The 26,726-nt window shown below is 36.9% G+C and overlaps 1 protein-coding gene and 2 non-coding genes across 9 annotated transcripts in view; 2 read left to right on the top strand and 1 right to left on the bottom strand.

Annotated features, from left to right (window-relative positions):
• The window catches only part of RABGAP1L (RAB GTPase activating protein 1 like), a 669,536-nt gene that overhangs the window by 464,881 nt on the left and 177,929 nt on the right, over window positions 1–26,726 (bottom strand). For all 7 annotated transcript variants that reach the window (XM_043484703.1, XM_043484704.1, XM_043484705.1 and 4 more), the window contains 2 exons: window positions 16,411–16,504; window positions 5,235–5,385 (listed from right to left, as the gene is read on the bottom strand). In XM_043484703.1, the coding sequence (XP_043340638.1) occupies window positions 5,235–5,385; window positions 16,411–16,504 (245 nt within the window). The remainder of the gene's footprint in view (window positions 1–5,234; window positions 5,386–16,410; window positions 16,505–26,726) is intronic.
• Window positions 1,151–1,257, top strand: LOC122452688. The gene has a single exon (XR_006272836.1). It is a non-coding gene; the product is annotated as a U6 spliceosomal RNA (small nuclear RNA).
• LOC122452684 lies at window positions 12,262–12,368 on the top strand. Its single transcript, XR_006272832.1, has one exon. It is a non-coding gene; the product is annotated as a U6 spliceosomal RNA (small nuclear RNA).

Here is a 26,726-nt window from a genome sequence, read left to right on the forward strand (position 1 = left end):
GAAAAAAAAAAAAAGAGAGTAAGTAATAAAGAGCAGGAATAGTATGTCTATGAAATAGGAAGTACAAGCTTGAGCGAGCAATGGATACTATTCTTTAATGTATTGTACTGATGATTACACAAAGCAGATGATAGGCTGGATCCAGTCTTCTGGCTATATGCTATCTCACCTGAAAAGAATGCTTCAGAATGTGATTTGTTTTTTCAAAGAGTGAACTAGCACACTACTACTAAAGGATGAAATGATAAACAGACTAGTTTTTCTCCTAAGAGCCCAATCACCTTTTCCTTCTTCCCTATATTATCTGATATATTTGGGAGGGATTTTAGCAAGTTTATTTGTTCAAGCTGAACCAGTTCATTAACTGACCTTGAAATCTTGCCATTCCCTTAATAAGAGAGGAGAGATTAATGAGACCAAAAGAAAATACTACCAGCTTTGGACTAAACATGCAGGCACTTCTTACTGAAAATCCTCTAGGTATTCATATTCTTTCTCCTGAGCATCTCCTAAGCTCATGTGCATTCACCACCAAAGTGCGTTCTTAATGTTCTTGGCTACAAGCACTTGCTGTCTGATTTCTACCCGAAAGCATAGAGAAAGAACAAAATTATTTTTTCAATACTGTCATTATTCATCTTATTTTTATTATGCTTGGCTATCAAGCAAGGAAGACAATGAAATTAAATATACCACTGTACTTCCTCTCACAGAAATGTTATGACTTGAGAGCCTGAATAAAGGCACATGATCAGAGCCACACATTTCTACATTGTTTATATGAAAATGCTTTTGATAAATGGCACTGTTAATGATAGAAATATTAATAACATTAAAAATTTTATGTGGTCATTGATTTATAAACCAAAGGTGAAAATATTTACTATACTATCTTTAAATTATACATTATTAGTCAATCTCAAATGGCGATTAGTAAACATTTGCTGTCATAAAATAAGCTACTAGGTTTAGATGCTTTTTATAATAAATTATTCCACAACAAAAAGCTCAATCACTGTCACTATCAATAGGCAGGTGTTGCAGAGAAAGGCAGGTGTCTACCTAGTATTAAGTGTCTGTTTCTTATTAATAAACTCGTATTTCAGTGCATGAAGAGGAACTGCAACATACCATTTAAAAAAAATATTTCGTGCTAGCTTCGGCAGCACATATACTAAAATTGGAACGATACAGAGAAGATTAGCATGGCCCCTGCGCAAGGATGACACGCAAATTCGTGAAGCGTTCCATATTTTTTCAAAAAAAAAATAAAAAATAAATAAAAAAAATATTTCCCAGAATTCCATGGAGATAGTCATATAACAGAATCCTGGTCAAGGAAATTAAGTGGAAGTTGTTGTTGTGGGGTTTAAGGAAAAGCTCTTTATAAGGGTGACACACCTGGTCCAGATCTGCCAAAGAGTTCTAGATTCAAGGAAAGTTCAGGCTCATGGAACGTAACCTTTAAATACTTGGAATTTCCCAAATGACAGAGGCATCTTTGTCATTCATGGTGGGACCCACCAATCACCTCTTACAATTTATGCTTACATTTTGGGTGACTCATGGAAGGACCACAGACAGTTTATTCTAAGAAGAGGACTAAGCATGGGAGCTGGCCAAGCCAGAAAGACCAACCATGAAATTAGAGGATAGGGGTGTTGAGCCAGGTGATTTCAATCCAATCTCAGTGGAGAGAAGAAGACTAAAGACTTAGTTCAACCAAGTGGCTGGCAATGATTCAATCAATCACCCATATATGATTAGATTAACTCTATATATAAAGAAACCCCAGTAAAAATTCTGGACTCCAAAGCTTGCTGAAATGCCTGGGTTGGTGATACATACTACTACAGATTGATGCTGGGAAGGTAAGGTGTCCCTGAGGACAATGTAAGCTTCCTTGGAACCCTCGCAGTTCCAGATTCTGCCCAATGTATCTCTTCCTTTGGCTGACTCTAATGTATATCTGATGTATATCTTTTTGCTATTTAAAAAACCCTGGTAATCATAACACTTTGCTACATGCCTGGGTGAGTCTATGGGGACCCCCAAATTTGTAGCCAACTAGTATGAAGTGAGAATGGCAGTGGGGATCCCCAACCTTGTAGTTGATTTCAGAAATCTTGGGCAGAACTTAGCAGTCTGGAGGACTATTCCTTTAACCTCAAGTTTGGATGCTTCTGTCTTTCCTTTCCTCTTTACTGGACACAACACGATGTAGAGAAGTCATTTGAGACAACAAGGTGACAAGCACAGACCAAATATATCAGACAGAGTTCAGTCAGGGACACAGAACCTGTTCTAAACATTTCAAAATCAATTAATGTGAGGACTTAGGTTCTTAAACACTGGAAGACCAAAAGACTGGGAACATCACTGCGAGCTTTTAGGTCTGCCACAACTATAGTCCAAAGAATCAGGAGGTTGGTTGGCACTGCTAATCAAGATAGGAAACTGCAGGAAAAAGGAACACAGAATGAAGGCGGGAGATTCATAAGGGAATGTCCAGAGCAGATGAAAAACTCACAAATGGCAAAGGCCAGGCATCTGCCTACTACTGCCAAATAAAAACAATATGGCTTTTTCCTCCCTCCAGTCTTCACAGGCAGAAAGTAAACCACTGTCAGAATTCAGAGTGAAAGGAGTCTGGGAATATTTTATTCAGTGAAAACATTTATGTCATTCTGTCTCTTGGCTCTTTCTCCTGAAAATTGTATATTCAAAACCACCATGTTGCTTAGTATATAAGTATATGCTTAGTAAAACTTTTATCACATATATAGTGATATATAGTGATATAGTATATGGTCAGGAGTTTATAAACAATATTGTGGCAGACTAATTTCATTTTTCTCCCAAACTTTGAAATCTTAAACAGTATGAATTAACAAAGCCTCTTAGCGGAGAAAAGAATATGACAGTAGCTGCTACCCCATAAACAATCATTGAAAGTATACAATTACTTACTCATAGGAAAAAGTGATTTGATGCCAAGAATTATGGTCTCTGGACATTTTTGCTCAGATGGGTATCATTAATAAAAATGTCTGAGCATAAACTTCCAATATATGTATATTTATTATTTATGTTTATTATTCACAAGTGCTACTGTACTAATAAAAATACTATAAAGCATAGAAACAGACTATAAAAAAGATTTTTTAAAATGAAAAATGTTTGCTTAACAAAAATACTACAAAAATGCTATTCAATATAAAATATGGGTCATTTAATTTTTTATTTTCTATAATTTTTCTGTGAAGATAAACTTTATATGACATAATAGTCACCAAAGTGTACAATTCACTGGTTTTTAGTATATTCACAATGTTGAGAAACCGTCACCTCTAATGCCAGAATATTTCCATCACGCCAAAACGCAACCCCAAACCTGTTAGCAGTCACTCCCAATTCCTCCCTCCTCCATCCCCTGACAAACAGTAGTCTATTTTCTGTCTCTATAGACATATCTATTCTGAACATTTCATATGGACAGAATCATACACTACGACTCCTTATCTTTTAATATGTTTGTCAAGCAATTTATGAAATGACAGTTTGAAAACCTTCACAAATCAGTTTTCTGATTCATGGTTTAATTGTGATCATATCTGGAGAACACTAACAGAGAGCAGAGGCACCTCGCTGGTTTCAGTCCCACCACCAACCATTTTGTTGAAATAAAGCTAGGGGATTACTCATTTTCTCAAAGTATTCTTAATAAATCAGAAGGCAGTGAATTTTTATATTTCTAACAATCAGTCTCAAATTTCCTGCAACTACTTGCACAAGATTTAAATGTTCCTGAAATTTATGATTCCAGATTTAAAAGAAAGAAAATGGTAAGAGTTTTTAAATAACACAGACATGCAGTTTTCAATCACAAAAATCACAGTGATGTTCAAATTGCCAAATGTTTCAAACATCCTTTCCTATAACATGAATTTATTTCCCAATGTAGTTGCTTTGTCATCCATTATCATAATATTAGTTTTTGACTGAAGGAAAAGAGTAGTGTGCTTCTCTTTTTTAATACCTTGATATGTAGCATCCTGTGACATAAATCTTTGTAAACCATTCATCTATGCTACGAAGATTAGAACTAGCCTGTAAATCCAAGTAACCTAACGCATGCAAACTGCAAGAAAACTGAATATTCTAAAAGTGAATACATGAGTGTGAGCACCACTGTTATTTCATTCCAAAGTATGCAAGTCCCTTCTCCCCCCACCTCACTCCTGAACCACAAGGGATCAGTGGCCATTAGCCCCAAGAACTTAGTAAGGTACAACAGCATAGCCAATATGAGTATAGCTTAACATCATTTTGTATTTGCAATTTAAAATTGCAAATGGAACTTTAGATATCTGCCCCCAACATCAATTGATTATCCTACACATCCCACTACAGAAAATACTAATTAGAAATGGTATAAACGGGTGTTTAATATATGAATTGAGCAGTGACTGGCTATACTAGGAACTCAGAAAACATCTGTGGAATGATTGGAGGCAAAGAGGTAAGTGAGGGGAGAAGGAATTAGAGGGGCTAAAGAATTTTAAAAGCTTATGTAGCCTGAGGAGTAAAGTCTTACTGAACAAAAAAATTCCTTTATGAATAGATATTTTCTTTAAAAAAAAGTTATCATTATTTTAAAACCCATGATTTACAGTAGATTAAGAAATTGGGAGGTAAGACCTAAGAAGAAAGCCTAGGAGCCAGGATTACCCATGTTCTAAAATCAGTTTTTTGGACATAACAGAGGAATTTACATTGGAACCAGAGGCTCCTGACAGGATAAGGATCTGGGCAACTATCCACATCATCTATGTGTAAGGTTACATAAGCATAGACAGTCATAATTTCAAGTTAATTTGACTTTAAAATTATACTAGAGTACAATTATACTGTGTACAACTGTACATAAATCTCACACAATAAGAAAGGTTAATTGAAAGTACATGAAATATAAGTATATTCCAACTTAGTAAACAGTTATAACAATCACTGAAATGAAAAAAGTGAAAGCCAAGACTTAAGTGTTCATAGATGACTACAGTCCACTGTTTATCACTATTCAACAAGTGTTCAGAACAAAAGGCAGACATATTCACCAAATGATGCAGTACAGCTTTTCAAAAAGTTCAAAGCATTTATGACTTATTGGAGCTATGAAAACAGGATTTACTTAATATATTGTCACATGAGAGTAACATGAAAAGAGCTCCTACCTTTGTGATAAGAAGTCGGTACCTATCCAGCATCGCCTGGTTGTCATGGCAGCCTGCTAATAATTGCCATACCTCTGCCCTCAATGCTTCAGGAACACCACTCTTCACCAGAGTGGATAATCCCTTTGGTCGTACACCAAGGTTATTGTGCCTGAGAAAACAAGAAGATAAATCATTCATATTCCCTTCACCACTACTGACCTGGTGCTGTTATGGAAAATATATTAATGAGTTTATAGTAAAAAAAAAAAAAAAAAAGTGTAAGACTGAATCAGGAGGAAAATGGCAGGAAGTGGCATGAAATAATAATAGTAGTGTTTAAGTTTAGTAACATCTTCAACTTTTTTTTTTTTTATTGCATCTTCCTTATTAGTGAACCACGTTATCCCACCCAAAAGCAAAGTTTTTCCTTCCTCTCATTTATTTTTTAACCATTCTATGAACTTATAATAATGAATGTGTTAACTGTATATTCCCAGGAAGCATTTCAAGGCATAAAAAGAGCCATTTGAATTCCCTGACATGAATGTATGATGTGTACAGCAAGGGCTGGGGGCTAGGGATGCTGAGAGTGAATCAGAAAAGAGGCCTATTATACCTTGACTATACCTCTAAATCCTGATCCAAAGTACCCCTGAAAGGAAGAACCTAGCCCTTTCCTACAAACCTCATATAACCTATCCAACTCCCCAGACACATACACTTAGCAGCTTTACCCATTTCCAAGGGTGCTTAGAACCTGAACAAAGACAAATAACACTGTCATGAAGCCAGTGATCACAAAGCAGGTATGCAACTCTGATAATCTGCCCAACTGAACTGAAACTGAACTGCAGTTCCCAGCCTATGCCTAGCTTGAACCTGGAGGTATGTTCCACAACTTTTTGTTCAGACTTTACCTCTACTTTTATTTGCTGCTCACCTTTAATCTCTTAAGAGTTGATCCTAACGTAACCATCCAAACTTTAAAGATGTACTGTGGTTTGGTCTAACATCCCAGGTTTTGGCTTCAGGTTTTGAACCTGTAAGTCATAGAAACCATACGTCTATTTTCTAAAATTGGCCTCCTGCCTACTTTACCTACCAAATGCAACCCAGACCTCAGTTTTGGCATATCCTTCATTTGAAAATATGTTCCAAGCTTTACCCGTACTCTCATAATCCAACTATCTCGGAAAAATTTTAACAACTTCTGAAACTCGAAAGTTCAAGTAAACTCATCCCATTAATATCTTTAATAAACCATTAAATTTATGACCATTCTGCTTTATTTCAGCCTCTTAAGGGAAAACTTTTATACTGTTGAGTTAGAGAACCTAAGCTGACGATACTGACAGGCTTGAAGCAAAACAGAGTAAAGAGAGGTAGAGCTTACACGATTTAACGTGCCATGGCACCATTAAAGAACCTAATTATGCTGCTAAGTGAAAAAAGCAGGTTTCAAAATAGCACATATATGGTATTATTTTAACTACACATTCTCTCTCTCACACTCTCTCCTTAACACATACTATTTTGAAACCTGCTTTTGACATGCATAGGGAAAGAATATGGAAGAATGAACACCAAAATATCTATGTAATGGAATTAAGAGAAAGTATTCCTTTTATTTTTCTATACTGTTTGAAATATTTACAATGATCTTGAATCCTTTTATAATCATACATTAAAAAAAATTCATTTCAAGTCTTTTAATTTCTCCAGTGGACTTCAATTAAAAAATAAATTAATTTGGAAAAACACCATAGCCAAATATGCTCCATAAAATACGTCAAGTAGAGGCTTCCATGGGGACGCAGTGGTAAAAAATCTGCCTATCAATGCAGGATACACGGGTTAGATCCATGGTCTGGGAACATCTCACAAGCCACTGAGCAGCTAAGCCCACGTGGCACAATTATTGAGCCTGTGCTCTAGAGACCGTGCTCCATAACAAAAGAGGCTACCAAACAGAAGCCTGCACACCCTCACTAGAGAGCAGCTCCCGCTTCACTGCAACTAGAGAAGAGCCCTTGCAGCAACGAACCTAGCACAGCCCCCACACACACAAAAAAGAATTAAAACAAAAAAGTTGATTTTAAAAAATATGTCAAATAGAAAGATTATTAACTATTCCTGAGGAGACTTACATTTGAGTAAACTATATGACACATGGGTTTCCTTCCAGCTGCCTAGTCTTCACTCTCCAACTGCCTTTAAAATTAGCAAAGGAATGCTGCACCAAAGAAAGCCAGGAGCAGCTTCATAAAAGGATCTTTTTTGTAATTTTATTATTTGATTCTGATCACTGATGCAATGGACATGAACTTGGGCAAACTTCGGGAGATGCAGAGGGACAGGGAGGCCTGGCATGCTGCAGTCCATAGGGTTGCAAAGAGTTGGACATGAGTGGGCGACTGAACAACAGCAACAACATACTTTTGAACAGGAAAAACATACAGGCTTTGAGGGCTAGCTGAGTTTCTGAGCTCTTAGTATAAAATAAAAATAACTAAAAACAACAGTGTGCCAAGGGCTAAGCGCATTTCTCATGAAATTAAATGCAAAGTATTCTGAATTATAAGTCCCATAATGAATAATGTAAGAGTAATTCAAAGTAATTAAATATACTACATGTTAAATATACTACATGTACTACATGGTTATACGTGAACCGTGAACTTCCAGATGTTCAAGCTGGTTTTAGAAACGGCAGAGAAACCAGAGATCAAATTGCCAACATGCGCTAGATCACCAAAAAAGCAAAACAGTTCCAGAAAAACATCTATATCTGCTTTATGGACGACGCCAAAGCCTTTGAATGTGTGGATCACAATAAACTGTGGAAAACTTTTCAAGAGATGGGAATACCAGACCACCTGACCTGCCTCTTGAGAAATCTGTATGCAGGTCAGGAAGCAACAGTTAGAACTGAACATGGAACAGACTGGTTCCAAATCGGGAAAGGAGTACGTCAAGGTTGTATACTGTCACCCTGCTTATTTAACTTATATGCAGAGTACATCATGAGAAAGGCTGGGCTGGATGAAGCAGAAGCTGGAATCAAGACTGGCCTGGAGAAATATCAATAACCTGATATGCAGATAACACCACTCTTATGGCAGAAAGTGAAGAACTAAAGAGCCTCTTGATGAAAGTGAAAGAGGAGAGTGAAAAATTTGGCTTAAAGCTCAATATTCAGAAAGCTAAGATCATGGCATCCTGTCCCATCACTTCATGGCAAATAGATGGGGAAACAGTGGAAACAGTGGCTGACTTTATTTTGGGGGACTCCAAAATCACTGCAGATGGTGATTGCAGCCATGAAATTAAAAGGCCCTTACTCCTTGGAAGGAAAGTCATGACCAACCTAGAAAGCATATTCAAAGGCAGAGACATTACTTTACCAACAAAGGTCTGTCTAGTCTGTCTAGTCAAGGCTATGGTTTTTCCAGTAGTCATGTATGGATGTGAGTTGGACTATAAAGAAAGCTGAGCACCAAAGAATTGATGCTTTTGAACTGTGGTGTTGGAGAAGACTCTTGAGAGTCCCTTGGACTGCAACGAGATCCAACCAGTCCATCCTAAGGGAGATCAGTCCTGAGTGTTCACTGGAAGGACTGATGTTGAAGCTGAAACTCCAATACTTTGGCTACCTGACGTGAAGAGCTGATTCATTTGAAAAGACCCTGATGCTAGGAAAGATTGAGGGCAGGAGGAGAAGGGGATGACAGAGGATGAGATGGTTGGATGGCATCACCAACTCAATGGACATGAGTTTGAGTAAACTCCGGGAGTTAGTGATGGGCAAGGAGGCCTGGCGTGCTGCGGTCCATGGCGTCACAAAGAGTCAGACACGACTGAGCGACTGAACTGAACTGAACATGTTATACTGAGCTCAATGTCAGCACTGTGTATCTACAGCTATTAAAACTTCAATAAATATCTCCCATATAAAAGAAACCTTTATTCAACCCCACATAATACTCCAGATGTCATACTGTCTTCCCCCTTTGCACATCACATCTCCCTAGAGGATGACTGTACATTCTATCTTCCCTCACACTCATTCCTCAGCTCAGGTCAGCACAGCTTCTCTCTTATATAAGTAACACATGACCTCTCTCCAAGCCACTAAATTCCAGAGACATTTTTTTTTCCTTCCCATTTTTTTTTTATTAGTTGGAGGCTAATTACTTTACAATATTGTAGTGGTTTTTGCCATACATTGACATGAATCAGCCATGGGTTTACATGTGTTCCCCTTCCCGATCCCCGCTCCCACCTCCCTCCCCATCCGATCCCTCTGGGTCTTCCCAGTGCACCAGCCCTGAGCACTTGTCTCATGCATCCAACCTGGGCTGGTGATCTGTTTCACCCTTGATAGTATACTTGTTTCAGTGCTATTCTCTCAGAACATCCCACCCTCGCCTTCTCCCCACAGATTCTAAAAGTCTGTTCTGTACATCTGTGTCTCTTTTTCTGTTTTGCATATAGGGTTATCATTACCATCTTTCTAAATTCCATATATATGTGTTAGTACAACTGTATTAGTCTTTATCTTTCTGGCTTACTTCACTCTGTATAATGGGCTCCAGTTTCATCCATCTCATTAGAACTGATTCAAATGAATTCTTTTTAATGGCTGAGTAATATTCCATTGTGTATATGTACCACAGCTTCCTTATCCATTCATCTGCTGATGGGCATCTAGGTTGCTTCCATGTCCTGGCTATTATAAACAGTGCTGCAATGAACATTGGGGTACACGTGTCCCAGAGACATTTTTCAGTCCTTCCACTACTGACCATTTTGTTTCCTTGGCATCAGTGACAAAGCACTCTCTTTTCCCTCCTCACAAACCCCACAGATGATTGCTTCTTAAAGTGTTTCAAACTATAAATCTCTCCACTCTCCCTCAATGATCTAATTCTCTCCACTCTCTTATCTCTGGGCATTACTACCCATCTCCACGAATTCTGAGCTCCAGAAATCAACATACTCAAATTCGAACTCATATTCTTTCTCCCTAAACCTGATCGTTTTCCACAGTGTCCTACCTCAGTGATTGTCACCCCAATTCAACCAAATTAGAAACCTAGATGTTACTGTTCACATTATTCTCTATCCCATAATTTATTACTAATCTATCAAGAAATCTAATGCATTTTATTTTCCCAACCGCTCCAAAATCCTTGCACTCCTACCTATCTCCACTGCTACCAATTCTACTCATTGTGCCACCTAACAGCCACTCATCCTATTACCATGTATTTCCAATACGGCAGGCAAAATGAAGAGGAAAATAGCTTGATTATATATCCTATTGGCTCAAATTACTTTGCATAATCAATTATATAAGATTCTGAATCTGAACTATCTCTTCTTACACAGGCATACACCCACACATACACATGCAAACACATACCTTAATGTTAACAGTCAACAGTCCATAATACAGCTTTTACTGTAATATGATTAAACTCAACCAATATTCTAGCTTCTAGCTGGCCCTTGTCTATTTGGCCAGGCATAATAGAAAACCTTTTCCTCCTCTCTTAAAAACCCAGGCACTATTTATCTTCATAGTGAAGTGAAAGTGGCTCACTTGTGTCCAACTCTTTGCAACCCCATGGACTGTAGCCTGCCAGGCTCCTCTGTCCATGGAATTCTCCAGGCAAGAATACTGGAGTGGATAGCCATTCCTTTCTCCAGGGGATCTTCCTAATACATGGATCAAATCCTGGTCTCCCACATTGCATGCAGATTCTTTACCATCTCAGCCAAGAGGGAAGCCGTAGAACCCTGGAGTGGGTAGCCTATCCCTTCTCCAGGGAATCATCACCACCCAGGAATTGAACCAGGGTATCCTGCATTGCAGGTTGGTTCTTAACCAGTTGAGCTAACTTACAGACTGACATTTAAAAAGAACTGGGTAATTCATAATACAACATGATTAACAGCTTTAAATTACCAATTATTCTGGTAATGATACAGTAATTAATTATATTGTATACAACACCCTGTACTTAAGAGATACTGGTATCAATGGCTACCAAGCCAAAAGCTATAGTATGCATCTATGACCAGAGAGGATCCAAACAAAATGACAATTTATAAAAATAGTCATTGTTTCAGTATTTCTAATAAAAATATAATTACATATGGTCATTGATTTAATACATTAACTACAGCTATCAGGAGACTTACAAGCAGGCATTTAGTTAGGACAAGTGTTGAACTCTGCACTAGAAGCAATATAGGTATCAAATGATTCAAAAAGTCACACATAAACCAGATATGCTAAACAGTAGTAATTGGGAAGTTTGTAATGCATGAATGTAAGTTCCACAAGAGAAGGAATCTCTGTCTTCTTTACTTATATATCCAAAGCACCTAGAGCAGTACCTGTTATATACAAGGTATTCAATAATTTTAGATAAAAGAATAGATTTATGAGACTAAATTAACATGAACAACTAATACAGCTAAGCTAAAGAATGCTTTTTTTAAAGGCAAACAGTCTCACTGATTTAACAGCATCATAAAGCAGTTGTATATTCATCTAGTTACCTTCCAAGAGGCATCTTTTCTTGAAACTGTTTGGGCATATAAGAACTTCCTCTATTTAAAAAAAAAAAAAAAAGAACTTTCTCTATTTTTAAGGCTGTCTAGGAAAGAATTTCAAAGAGGAGCTATAATTTCTAACAAAAACAGCAGAGAAATCAAGAAGTGAGAAGAAAAGCCACTAAATGATACTCAGTGGTCACTTATAGAATTGGGGCAATTTTGATAGAGAAGAAGTGGAAGTAGCTGGCTAGAAGATATGAGAATGTGAGGGCAGCAGCTTGACCCACTTTAAAAGGTCTTCTCAGAAAAAGGAATAGTTAGAACTGAAACTAAAAGATGGGGAACATCAAGTAAAGTTGGGGATTTGTCCTTCCCTCATTAATGGTAAGACCTATATATGTCAGCTGAGGTCTCACTTTAAGTTAATCAAGATACATGAAGAAGTTTCAAGAAAAGAGATAGATTAAAGAGCACTAGGGTGCTCGCTTCGGCAGCACATATACTAAAATTGGAACGATACAGAGAAGATTAGCATGGCCCCTGCGCAAGGATGACACGCAAATTCGTGAAGCGTTCCATATTTTTTTAAAAAAAAAAGAAAAAAAAAAATAAAGAGCACTAGGAAAAGCAAGTGCACATACTTTGTTCTGATATGTATATGCTTTCACCGGGTTTTTTCATTAGTGGAAAAAGTTGAACATTATATTGATGTGAAAAGGAAGGAAGCTATTTATGTTCATGCTTAGTGATTTGAATTCTTTATGTTTTCCGAATTTAGATATTTTGGGGGATCATTTTGCTGATGTTCAGCTAGGTTGAGAGATCATGGATTAAGAACATATTTTCCCACTTTGATAATAAGGACAATCATGAAGAATACAATCAAAGTGCCTATTAAATCTGTATCAATTTTCTGAAAGTCTAACAAAGGTAAATGAATAGTCTGAAGGTAGCTTTACTTATATATATAGTAAACCAATACTCAAATTTTATCTCAAAGTTCCCTTAGTGTTTTGGTTAGAAACAAACTTTTCCTGCCACAAAAGTTAACTTACATCCAAGTGTTCAGGGTCAGCACAGTGTTCTCCTAGTCTTTAAGAATCTCAACAGCTTTGATACAATTCAAAACCAGAAACAGTTTTCCAGAAATAATTCTGCCCCAATTCCTTAAATAATTATTTAATATGCAAGACATCAGCATTACCATTCTGAATATATTCAACACATAAAAAAAATCTTGCTACCACTTTCAGTTTGGTGTTTTCAAGTCCTTCTATCACAAGTGTGTTAGTTGCCCAGTCATGTCCGACTCTGTGACCCCATGGACTGTAACCTGTCAGGCTCCTCTGTCCATAGAATACTCCAAGAAAGAATACTGGAGTGGGTTGCCATTCTCTTCTCCAGGGGATCTTCCCAAATTTCTATAACAAACATTTCCTCAATTCCTCTCTCCCTGACCTTCTTCCTTTCCTTTTCTCTAAATCTTTGTTTGCTCACTTTTTTATGTAGTATTTCAAAACACTTTAACTCTAATTTCATATGAAGACCTCCATCACTGAATTTTTACTGTGTTTTCCATTTTCTTTCCCATAGTATCTTTTTTTTTCTGATAATTTAAAATTAGTATTAGTCTTCCTTTGCTGCTACTGCTGATAAATCACTTTAGTCGTGTCCAACTCTATGCGACCCCATAGACAGCAGCCCACCAGGCTCCCCCATCCCTGGGATTCTCTAGGCAAGAACACTGGAGTGGGCTGCCATTTCCTTCTCCAATGCATGAAAGTGAAAAGTGAAAGTGAAGTTGCTCAGTCGTGTCCGACTCTTAGCGACCCCATGGACTGTAGCCCACCAGGTTCCTCCATCCATGGGATTTTCCAGGCAAGAGTACTGGAATGGGGTGCCATTGCCTTCTCCGAGTCCTCCTTTATATATTTCTAATAGTATATTTCATTATCTGAGTTCTGATTTTATCCATAAAAGTTTCACTTTATTTTGATATAGTGATCTCATTGTTTCACAGTAAGTTCAAAATACTTTCAACTACGTTTTATTTAAAAACCCCTTGATAACACAGGCTGTCTCTTCATAAACAAAATTTTCCCCCAAAGCACAAAATGAAGCACAATAGGTGCCCTACCTAACTGAATCACAAAAATATCTTCTTGTAAGTCCCTAGCTAATATTCCTAAGACTCACTGAAATGCTCTAAACCCACAGAAACATTAATGTTAAAAAAGATACACCAAGAGCAATTTTAAAACTTTGTCAATTCTTGTGTAATAGAAACAAACTTCTCTCAATTAGACAAATCTCATCATTTTCACATAAACTGTCATGACACAACTACAATGAGACAAGTAAACATAAAAATACTTCAACTGTAAAAGATTCAGAAAGTTTTCTACAGGTCTAAAAACCAGTTATCTGAGTTCTTTAAAACAGTTCCCTAAGATTCTATAAATGAGTTAGCTAAAGTCCACTACAAAAAATATAATGTAGAAAGATTACATTTCTGAAAAAATGTACACTGAATGGTAGCTGAGGAATCCCATCAACTCTACTTTAGAATTATTTCTCCATTTGGAACTACACTTTATACAGAAGGCCCATGAGTTTGGTACTGACCTCATCAACCCATTCAGTTATGTCCTAACTAGCTACTCTATTAACAATTTCTTCTGACTCCAAAATTACCTTCTAAATAATAAAAAGCATAATAAAAGCAATTTTTAAAGGTTATTTTCCAAGATCTTTTTTATTAGTATTTACTTTTATTTATTTGTTTGGCTGTGCCTGGTCTTTGTTGTGATACTGAGAATCTCTGGTTGAGGCATGCAAAGTCTTAGTTGCAGCATGCGGGATGTAGTTCCCTTACCAGGGATTGAATCTGAGTCCCCGGATTACCAACTGGACCACCAGGGAAGTCCCCATAATAGCAACTTCATCTTTAAAATATTTGTTGGGACTGTCTTTATCGTGTTTATTGTATCTTTTTTTTCCTACTTCTATGTTCATTCCAAAATTTTCACTGGGTGCTGACAGAAACATTTATCCATTATGTCACAATTCTCTGTTTTAACGTCTATATGCCTCTAGCGGCTTCCCTGGTGGCTTGGACAGTAAATCTACCTGCAATGTGGGAGACCTGGATTCAAGCCCTGGGTCAGGAAGATCCCCTGAAGAAGGAAATTACAACCGCTCCAGTATTCCTGCCTGGAGCATTCCATGGACAGAGGGGCCTGGTGGGCTACCGTTCATGGGGTCATAAAAAGTCAGACACGACTGAATGACCAACACTTTCACTGTCTCTGTAAGATGGTAAACTCCTTGGGGGTAGGGATTTTCTACTATTCATCTTTAACTCAGCAGTGTCTAGTACAGTTCCTTAGAGAAAGTAGATGATATTTTTAAGTTGGCTCAAAAATCAAATGACTGTCATTTCACAGAAAAGAAATATAAAAAAATGGTTAAGAAATTTGAAATAACCTCAGTTTTTCAGTTATTTTGTTAAAATGGCCTGTTATCTATTCCCACCCTTCTTGCTTGTGAATCTCAAAGGTAGGAGCTATGTCTTTACCTGTGTATCTCCTAGAGCCTACAAGGATGCTTTGTATTGAAACAAGTTATAAATCTTGTGGACAAATCAATTTTAAAGAGTGAAGATCTCAACTGGCTGTCTAATTAGTCATAAACGTATTTTATTGTGTTGTCCATCATACTGTCATTCTCATTATTTCTTTTTAAACTCATACTAGAAGATTGGAAAGAGTATCAATTTTCTGAGTCTATTCTCTCGATTACTAAACCTTCTACATGCACCCATAATAACGAATCCAGAAATCTATGTACATTATAGAAATGGCAGCCTGTCCAACTGGTTAAAAAGTCCTGCCTTTGGAGCCAGACTGCCTAGATTCAAACCCTGGCTCTGTCATTGACTTGCAGCATGATCATGCTCCTAACTGTAACTCCATCACTCAACAAGTCCCATCTCTTCCTGCCTATTCATCAGCTTCCCTTGCAATTGTGTCCTCTTCTGGCATCATCAAATTTTCTCTCCCTGCAAGTCACGCACAGCAGCACACAATGTACATGCTCAAATTATCTCTCAACCCACATTCACTTACTAATATGTCCTTATTTCTTATCACCCCTTTATAGCAAAACTTCTCTCAAGAGTTATCTATCTATACCTGATGATTACCTTTCCTCCTAGATATAGTCCAACCAGGCTTTCATTCCTCCCTCTCTATGGAGAGTTTCTTGTGTGAGTCACCAGTGACATTCAAACTGCTGGACTCAATGAAATTCTCAGGCTTCCTCCAACGTGACCTTTCAGCAGCTGAGCACTTCGTACTTGATAGACTTATTCACTTGTGTTTACCTTGACTCTCCTCCTACACTATTGGTTGAGCTTTCTGGGACTCCTTTGCACAATATTTCCTACTCATCTTTCCAACTGCCAAACTCCACTGCTGGTTGAGGGCTTGGCACCTAGATGACTATCTATATTTACTCCCTAAGTTATCTCAATATAAAGATACATAAACACGCAGTTTTTTAATTAATACAACAGATGAACAATCACGTAAATATAAAATTTTCAATAAGAAAAATAAATTTTTACCATCTTCCTAGCAATTCTCCCCAAGAATATAGGATCTTCTCAGGACAATCCTTAGACACATCACCTGTTCCACTTGAGAGTTCATTATCACTCTCTGCAGAAGAAACACAAAAACAACAAACATTATATAGTACATTGTATATTTATGTGTTATAAAACAAGAAGCATGACTGTTTCTAATAAAACAAATACTGCTTATATTACACCACTGCAAAAATAACAGTATAAACTTCAATAATATATTTTATTTCAGTGCCAAAATAAATATTTTCAAAGCACAAAGTTTTTATTAAAATTCTTGTCCACGGTTTACATGGTATGAAACTGAAAATACCTATAAATAAATATCTTTACCCAACGGAAGTAAAATTTAAAAGCTAATGGTAACATGGTTAGAAATTCCTATTTAGTATTTTATCCATCAGTTTAGTATTCTCAACTATTGTGTGTGTGTATTCAGTCACTCAGTCGTGTCCTACTCCTTGAGACCCTATGGACAGAAGGCCACCAGGCTCCGCTGTCCGTGGGATTCTACAGACAAGCATACTGGAGTGGGTTGCCATTTCCTGCTCCAGGGGATCTTTCTCAACCCAGGGATCAAACCCATGTCCCAGTGTCTCCCAGAGATGAAACTTTCATCTTTCAAAATGACAACTTCATAAAACATTGCAAAATATAAAGTAATAGTTTTAGAAAGAATAAGACAACTTGAGTTGTAGTTTACAATCAGTAGTGAAAATAAGTTAATTCTAAATTCTATAAATCTTTTGAATGGTAACAGACTCGATAAAGGAAATGTAATGGACACAATTCATCTACACTATAACAAAGCTTTTGACACAGTGCTACCTAAGAAAAGGCTGGAGAAGTACTGATTGAATGATAAAATAAGCTAGATAAAAATCTGTCTGGCTGATAGCACATACCAAGGTTTCACCAATGCTCTTATAGTATAATAAGGATTGGCATTAAGTGAATCTCACAGGGATCTGTGTTAAAAACCATATTGCTTAGCATGTGACAAATCCAATGATCCAAGAAGAAACTCATTCATACCAGTGGATATATTCAACACCAAAAATTAATGTGATAAATAAAGATTTATTTGGTGATGTTTAAAAGATGTGCTTATATCCACCTGAAAAGATTTTATCACATATTTAGCAAAATAAAACCAAACTATATACACACACACAAACAAATGCTTCATCATCTTTAGGACAACATCAGATAAACAAGAATGATGATGGGCATTTAATTCTAAAAGCAAGTATTATTCTGGATATTGGGAATGAAGGTTAAGAGGCTATATGCTAACATCACTGCTCTAGAAATACCTCACATAGAACTGAGAGGTTTTGTTTCTTTTAAAGCTAAAGCAAAGGAAGTATTACTAATTATTGGAGGAATAAAGTAAACAGAAACAACTGAAGTCTTAATATTAAAATAGCCTAACATGAAAAACTATGCCTTATAATCCTTATAATTTTTAACTAAAATGAGGCACTTCTGTGAGTAATATGAAAATGAATAAAGGAAATCTCATTTAAAATGAAGTCAGGAAACCCTGAAGGGGCAATTCTCACACATGTATCATTCGTGGCAGCTTACAGGCACTAACAGGAAGGAAGATTTCCTCCCGACCCAGCAAGGACAAGCTGCTAGCCACCTGCAGTCAGTGAAGAACCCCTGCAGCCCTCCCCAATTTCCTCCTTTTCTCTATAAAAGCAAGCCCCTCTCCTCCATTCTCCAGATATGCCTATCGTTTACTGTTGTTTGCTTGTCCCAAATTGCAATTCTCTCCTATTACAAAATAAGCTTATTCTGCTGGTAAAATAACTGGCTGGTTTTATTTGTTTAACATCAGCAGTGAAAAGGGACACTATTAAAAATTACACTAGAAAACAGGTTAAACTTACACTATCTCAGGCAAACAGACTTCTGGTCACCCTTCTTATTAATTAGTACCAAACATAAGTGTTTATAAGTTGATATTCAATTAAGCTGAGTCCAAGATGATCCCACATTATATTCTAATTTGCCACACAGTAAATAATAACACACCAAAGTGCCAAATTGTACACACTAAGTTGGGAGATCAAAATCTAAGAACATAATAACAGAAACAAGGAAACGAACACTGATGGACATAACTAATCTTGAATATGAAAAAACTCAAAAGGTACTATTGATATTGAGACTCTTTTGGACTCTTATTGTTCTTGCTGGGAAAGGAATCCCTAAGCATGAAACAAAACAAAGATGATTTAAGAAAGAATAAGAAATATGACTACCTATAAAATTAAAACTTCTATGATGTAAGGTACAGAATATATTTTTAAAAACTATATTTACAGTATATATTTAGAAAAAAAATTCTAACATATGACAGGACTATTTTGTGTAACATATCAAAATAAAGAGCAGTCCAACAGAAAACTGGGCCAAGGACATGAACATAGTACAGGGCAAAATACATAAAATACAACTAGCTAAAAAAGAAAGCCCTATCTCATTAATAATTTTTCAATGCAAATTAAAACAATGAAACATATTCATCAATTAGACTGGCAGACAGTATAAAGAATAATAATATCTGGTGTTGATAAAACAGGAAACAAGAAGGTTGATACTTAAACAAGCAATCTTTATTAAGATTCTAAGATGAATATACCATTCGGTCCAGTAACTTCACTTCTAGAAGTTTATGATCCAGAAACACATATGCCAAAAAAATATGTAAAAGGATTTTCACTGTATCGTTGTTTGTGAAAAAAGAAACTGAAAACTATTAGGAATCTATCAATAGGACTTTTATTAACTAAATTTTGGTCTATCCAGTCAAAAGAATACTATCTAGCAGTTTAAATGAATCGGTGAATCTTTATATGCTAAACGAAAATCATCCAAAATATATTGTGATAAAAAGAAATAAAAGAGCAATTTTAAGTATGATTTTATTTTAGTAAATATTATTCCTTATATGCTTACAAAGATCTTTAAAAATAGCTGTAAGAATATACACCAAACTATTAACAGCAATTACGTTTCAATAACTAACAGTATCTTATCACATAGTAGGCACTCAATAAATGTTTAGGGAATGCATCTTTCAGTTCTAAGTTTTATATTTCTGTAGTACTTTTATCTTTTAACATAAGTTATGTGTAACTATAAAAAGCACAGGGAAAGGATTTTAATCTTTTAAATGACCCCTGTGCTATATGAAACAAAAACCTATTTTACTTAACCCCTACTGCTATGTCATAAAAACATGAATGGTAACAACAATGTCTTGTCTTCTTGACACTCTCCCAAGTTACTGTCCATCAAAAAAGGAAATCAGAACTGTAAGCAACTAGATTAGCAATGGAGAAGTCCAAGGAGAAAAAAAGAAAATGGGCACACTGAGGTAAAACCAGACCCCTGATGAACAATTAAGGCAGAACAACAGAAGGTCTGGAGCCAAATATTTGGATGAAAAGTAGGATTTAGCCAAGTAAGTTAGGGGGCTTCTTCAATGACTCAGTGGGTAAAGAATTCATTTGCAATGCAAGAGACCCAGGAGACGGGGGTTTGATCTCTGCGTTGGGAAATCCCCTGGAGAAGGAAATGACAATCCGCTCCAGTATTCTTGTCCGAGCAATCCCATGGACAGAGGAACCTGATTGGCTATCGTCCAAAGGGTCACAGAGAGTCAGACATGACTGAGTGACTGAATAAACAAACAAACAAAATAGACTCCTACAATAATGTCTTTAAGACTTCCGTGAAAACATGACTTTTGGACTCCCTGGTGGTGCAGTGCTTTGGGAATCTGCCTGCCAATGCAAGGAACATGGGTTCAATCCCTGCTCAAGATTCCACATGCGGTGGGACAGTTAAGCTCACGCACCACCAGCTACTGAACCTTGCCTGCCCTGGAACCCAACAAGAGAAGCCACCACAATGAGGAGCCTGTGCACTGCAACTAGAAAGTAGCCCTCACTCACTGCAACTAGTGACAGCCTATGTGCAGCAATGAAAACCCAGTGCAGTCAAAAATAATAAATTTTTTAAAACCATGCCTGTTTACATTATTTAGTCATATATTTAATATCTGTAACATTCATGTCCTTCTCTTGAAGTCCAAGCTCTTAGAGGGCTGGGATTGTATCTTATTTGCCTTTATAAGTAAACTTCAGCACATAACACTGGACTGTGGAATGAAAAGAAGGATTACTTTGCTGCTGCTTTGAGAATATGTTCATACATATAAGGCAATTGGGAAGGAAAACCCTGGAGCAAGAAAGATGAGAAATCAGGCAAATTTTCTGTAAAGACATGAAATTGCCCAGGTTTCGGAGTACTGATTGAAGAGAAGGACAATTCCTATTTTGACTGCATGAGAGGTTTTGGAGAAATATGACAATGTTAAGAGAGTCAGTTGAGGGAATTTGTAGGTAATAGTTTCATCTTCCTCTATAAAGCTTAACTTTAGGAGAGGTCTCTGGCAGACTCTGCTTAACTTACATAGCAGGATTTGGTAGAGACTCTTCTTAATATGCCTAGTTTCACTTCCTTATCGTGAACATTTTCCTCATCAATTTCAATTTCCCTGCAGTTACTGGTGTCCTTTAGAAAGCAGGACGATGAAGAGCATTTCAGATGTCACTGGATTCACACTGTAGGACTACCGCTTTCTTTAATCTAAACATCAGTGAAATGGAAATAGTATCAATCAGGTAGCATTGTAAAGATTAAATGAAAATGTATTTGAGGTACTACACAGGGTGCCTGGCACACAGTAGCACTCAAGTGTTAGCTATCATTTTTATTCTTATTGTTATTGAGCCCACAGTTGCCTACCTTCAAAGCACTTAAAAGTAGCTTAAAAAGGATTCCAGGTTTGTTCTGTCTTATCCACTGATTTCTAGTATGCAGAGAGCAGAAACCAATTCTACAATGCCAAAAGAAGTTATAATAGATGTAAATTTTTAGATCAAACAAAATAAATATGTATGATGCTGCAATCAAAATAATTTAGTTTCTTAACTTTGTCACCACTCCCTGCTTTGAAAAAGAATTGTGTTTCTATTAGCAATGTTTTTCATCCTAATCATAAAAGGAACTTTTCAGAACTAGTATCAACAAACATCATAAAAGGAAAAAAAGTACAGACACAGATATACAAAATACTTTTTTTCAAATAAAGTTAAAAATAAATAACAAAATTAGGGACAAATAAGCACAAAAATCTCATTTTATTTTCTTTTCTACTAAAGAATTACTCATAAAATAAAAAGCTGAAAAGTAAGCACAGATAAAATGTGACTACTGAAGGTTTTCAGATATCTCCCCTTAATTTTAGTCTTTCTTAATAAGTAATAAATATTTGTTGAAAGAAATACAGGCAATCACAGGTTGCTAAAACCTTTCATCTAAACACACTTGGGAGAAAAAAACCGCAAATTTTACTAACTGTGCAAAATGTGTAGAAACAGGTCTGTAAAATGACATCTTCCAACCTGGAGTAGTAACAAAGTGATTCATTTTGATTGCCTGCTGCCTGCTAAGTCACCTAAGTCACGTCCGACTCTGTGAGACCCTATGGACTGTAGTCTGCCAGGCTCATCTGTCCATGGAATTCTCCAGGCAAGAATACTGGAGTGGGTCGCCATTTCCTACTCCAAGGGATATTCCCAACCCAGGGATCAAATCCACGTCTCTTTTGTCTTCTGCACTGGCATGTGGATTTTTTACCACTAGTGCCACCTTGATTAATTAGTTGTAAAGAATATCATTTTGAAGGCCAAACCCTATAGCCACATTTTAATGACTTTGAATATAATATAATCTCTCAATTTTCACATCACAGTCAGAATATACTTGTTTTACATAGAAACTTATACACAAATGTAAATCATTAATGTAAAACAAAATATATTCCTTAGTTTCTAAAATGTTCTAACATTTCCCACTGTCCAAAGCAAGTTGATTTACGATAGAGAAAAGATTCAAGGTAGAGACCACAAATTACTTGCTTCTTTCCAACTAAATTATCATCACTGTCACTCTGAATCTAATTACAAGTTTAAAATTAATAATCCCTGTAGTTCCTAAGCATAAGTGATTAATAAAAATGTATCATTAATTGCTGAAACCTGTCAACCACACTCAAGAGAACTAGGGCAACCAACACACCTGATGTTAAGGACAATTAACAATGTTAAGCCAACTGTTACATTTTACATTTTTCTGGGATAGTAATGACTCAGAATTTATTTAGTTATGTATTTACACTTCGAATTTCAGTTCTTTGGAAATGCATTTTAATTTTATTCCATTTTCCTATTTTTAAAATTGTATGTATGTATGTACGAGTGACATACAAAAAACTGTAGATATTTAGTGTATAAACCTTGTTTTATTTTTGTTTATATTTGTAGAGGTTAGCATAGGCCTAGAATAAGAAATTTGAGTAATGTCTATCTGAATGTGCTATCTATGACCCTTTACAAAATAAACTGAGGTGGTAAAAAAGGAAAATAACATCTGGCAGATTTTTTAAAAAGAACATATGATTTAATAAAAAATTGTTTTAAAACACATTCAAAGAATGATTTTTTTAAGGCAGCTATTCAATTAAGAGGGAAAAACTGAACAAGAGTTGGAGATAATTAGAAACAAAGAGTAGCAAGACAAGAAAGAATTTATCAGGCTAGGTCAAATCTACCTTAAGGTAGAAAGGGAACTCACTGACATCTACCATGTGGTACACAACATACTCAAGAGTCCTCTGAGCAGACGACCCTCTTCAACCAAGAGTGTAACTGAAAGGGAAAATACTCACAAATAAATAAGGAAAGGGAAATGCCCACAAAACTAGCCAAAGAAGCCACATGAAATCAGGCAAAGAAGTAACAGTGAAATCAGGTTCATGTCTGCAATTGGGTTTATATATTCCACTGAGAGACTATACTTCAGAATATAAATTCAGTTGAGTTACTGAGAAAATCAGATAACTAGACATGATGAAGACTGAATAACAATCTATCCACCTATCTATATATATGTGTGTATATATATATATAAACATGTATATGGGGACACTTATGAACACATATGTGAGTGTGTACATATGTACACACATGTGTCTCTCTGTGTGTATTTATGAGGAGAGGAAGAGGAAGGAGGGAGAAAGAGAGATGGATAAGTAACCAAAATACAGAGGGGTGACAAAATCTGGAGGAAATGGTTCTCTTTAAGAGAAAGCATATTAAGTATATGAAGAGATTGCCAAGTAAAGAACACAACAGAGGGGAAAGCAAAAACTGACAAAATAGACTTAGGTTAGCATTTAATATGGGCATTCCTGGTGGCTCAGATGGTAAAGAATCTGCCTGCAATGCTGGAAACCTGGGTTCGATCCCTGGGTTGGGAAGACCCTCTGGAGGAGGGCACAGCAACCCACTCCAGTACAGATGATCTCATACACACAAGGATTCTAAAATTCAAAAGTCAAAAAAAAAAATTGTGAAAGCAATAGAAAATAAACAGATTTTTGAGAAAAACTCCAGTTTTTGGAATTTAAGTTCCATCTGTCGGGCCTGCTAACATTCTCTATATGGCCCATGATCACACATCTTCCTGTGATGTCCTGAATACTTGTCTGCCTTCCTTTCTAGACTAACTTACTCACTTTTGTTAGAAACTGTGTTCTAGTCATCACTGTATTCCTCCCTATCAAAGTACTGGGCAATTTGGCTGGCAACATCTGCATAGAGACACAAAAGACCACAAGCAATCAAAGCAATCTTCAGGAAGAAAATCAGAGCTAAAAGAACCAGGCTCAAAAAAAAAAAAAAAAAGAACCAGGCTCTTTGACTTCAGACTATACTACAAACCTACAGTCATCAAAACATTATGGTGCTGGCACAGAAACAGAAATACAAATCAACGGGACAGGAAATAAAGCCCAGAAATAAACCTACACACCCAAGTTCAATTAATCCATGACAAAGGAGGCAAGGACTATACAATGGAGAAAAGAAAATGTCTTCAATAAATAGTGCTGGGAAAACCGGACAGCTATATTTAAAAAGTGAAATTAGAATATTCTTTAACACCATACACAAAAATAAACCCAAAATGGATATGAAACATAAACATAAGACCAGATACTATAAAACTCATAGAGGAAAACATAGGCAGAACAGTCCTTCACATCATAAATTGCAGCAATATCTTTTCTGAGCCATCTCCTAGAGTAGTGGAAATAAAAACAAAAATAAACAAATACGAACTAGTTAAACTCAAAAGAGTTTGCACATCAAAGGAAACCACAGACAGAATGAAAAGACAACTGACAGAATGGGAGAAAATATTTGCAAATGATGCAAGGAACAAGAGACTAGTCTCCAGAATTTACAAACAGCTCATGCTGCTCAATAGCAAACAAACAAACGACCTAATCAAAAAATGGACAGAAGACCTAAGTATACATTTCTCCAAAGACAACAAATACTTGTATTTGCCTGATTTCCTATCCCTCTTTAGCTCAGCTCAGTTCAGTCCAGTCGCTCAGTCGTGTCCGACTCTGCGACCCCATGGACTGCAGCATGCCAGGCCTCCCTGTACATTGCCAACTCCCAGAGTTTACTCAAACTCATATCCATTGAGTCAGTGATGCCATCCAACCATCTCATCCTCTGTCATCCCCTTCTCCTCCTGCCTTCAATCTTTCCCAGCATCAGGGTCTTTTCAAATGAGTCAGCTCTTCGCATCAGGTGGCCAAAGGATTGGAGTTTCAGCTTCAGCATCAGTCCTTCCAATGAACACCCAGAGCTGATCTCCTTTAGGATGGACTGGTTGGATCTCCTCTTCAGTGTTTTCATAAATGATATCACTATCTATCCAGTTGCTCAAACTGCAAATCTACAAGTTGTTCTTGAAACCTTTTACCCTCATCACCTACATTTAATTACCCAACCCTTGGCATACCATCTCCAAAATGTTATCTCAAATCTATCTACTTTTCTCCCTTTCCAAATACAACTCTAACTCTAACCTCTAACATTTTGACAGATCTTACTATGAGGGTCTCCCAAAGGATCTTCCTGAACTCATGCTCTGAACTTCATGCTCTACTGAACTCCATTCTACATGTATCCAGCTGCTGTGGCATTTTGAAATCATGAACCAAATCTTTGTCTCTCCAGCTTAGAACCCATCAAAGTCTTCAAAAAAGAGAAAGCCCTCACTGTGGCTTACAGAAAGTAACATGATGTCCCCCTGGCTACCTGTCTACATCTGTTGTACTACCAAGTTGCCTGTCCCCTGCCGTTTGGTCATCTGTCCTCCCTTTCACTTCTTCAAAAATCATCAGGCATACTTTCACATCTGCGACTCCGTACCACCTGGCCTCCCTCCTGAAATGCCCTTTCCCCATCTTCCAACAGCTGACTCTCTCTTGTCATTCGGATCTCAATTTAAATGTCACCTACTCAGAGAAATTTTTCCTGACCACCTAATCTAAAGCAGCTACCCAAACCAATCAAGCATCATTAGTTCTTCACATTTTTCTTATTTATTTATCATCTACTATCTTCTTCCCAATTAGAAGTAGAAAAAATTTATCTATCCTGTTATATCAGAGGTGTTCAAGATCAATTCCAGGTTCAATGATTCCCTAGGAGGACTCAGAGAAATCAGCAGATAGTTACTTAATACATGATTTACTAGTGACTGTGAAAGGATACAAAGAAAAATCAGCAAAGGAAAAAGGCACACTGGGTGAAGGCTAGCAGAGAGAAAGCAGAAACTTCCAAGAATCCTCTCCCAGGGGAATCCTCTCCAGGTGCTCAGTGCTTAGTCATTCAGCCGTGTCCAACTCTTTTTGACCCCACAAACTGTAGCCTGCCAAGCTCTTTTGTCCATGGGGATTCTCCAGGCAAGAATACTGGAGTGGGTTGCCATGCCCTCTTCCAGGGAATGTTCCAAATCCAGGGACTGAACCCATGTCTCCCGCAACTCAGGAGGATTCCTTACCATCTGAGCCACCAGGGAAGCGCACTCAATTCCTCCAGTGATGAGCTGTGACACCACGTGTGAAACACCATCTACCAGGAAAGCTCATCAGAGACACTGCACCAGGAGTTTTTCCTGAGGCTGGTCATAAGTACTCTATGCTGAGCATGTACCAAAATTTCAGAAGCCAGGAGAAAAGCAGGTGTTCAGGATAAACCATACTGTAGTACAAACAATTCAGGCAGAGTTAGCCACTCTTCTCAGTTAGGGAATGTGGCAACCCTCCTAAACTCTAAGTTTACCAATAC

The sequence above is a fragment of the Cervus canadensis genome, chromosome 13, assembly GCF_019320065.1.
Source record: "Cervus canadensis isolate Bull #8, Minnesota chromosome 13, ASM1932006v1, whole genome shotgun sequence".
In the NCBI taxonomy this organism is placed as follows: Eukaryota; Metazoa; Chordata; class Mammalia; order Artiodactyla; family Cervidae; genus Cervus; species Cervus canadensis.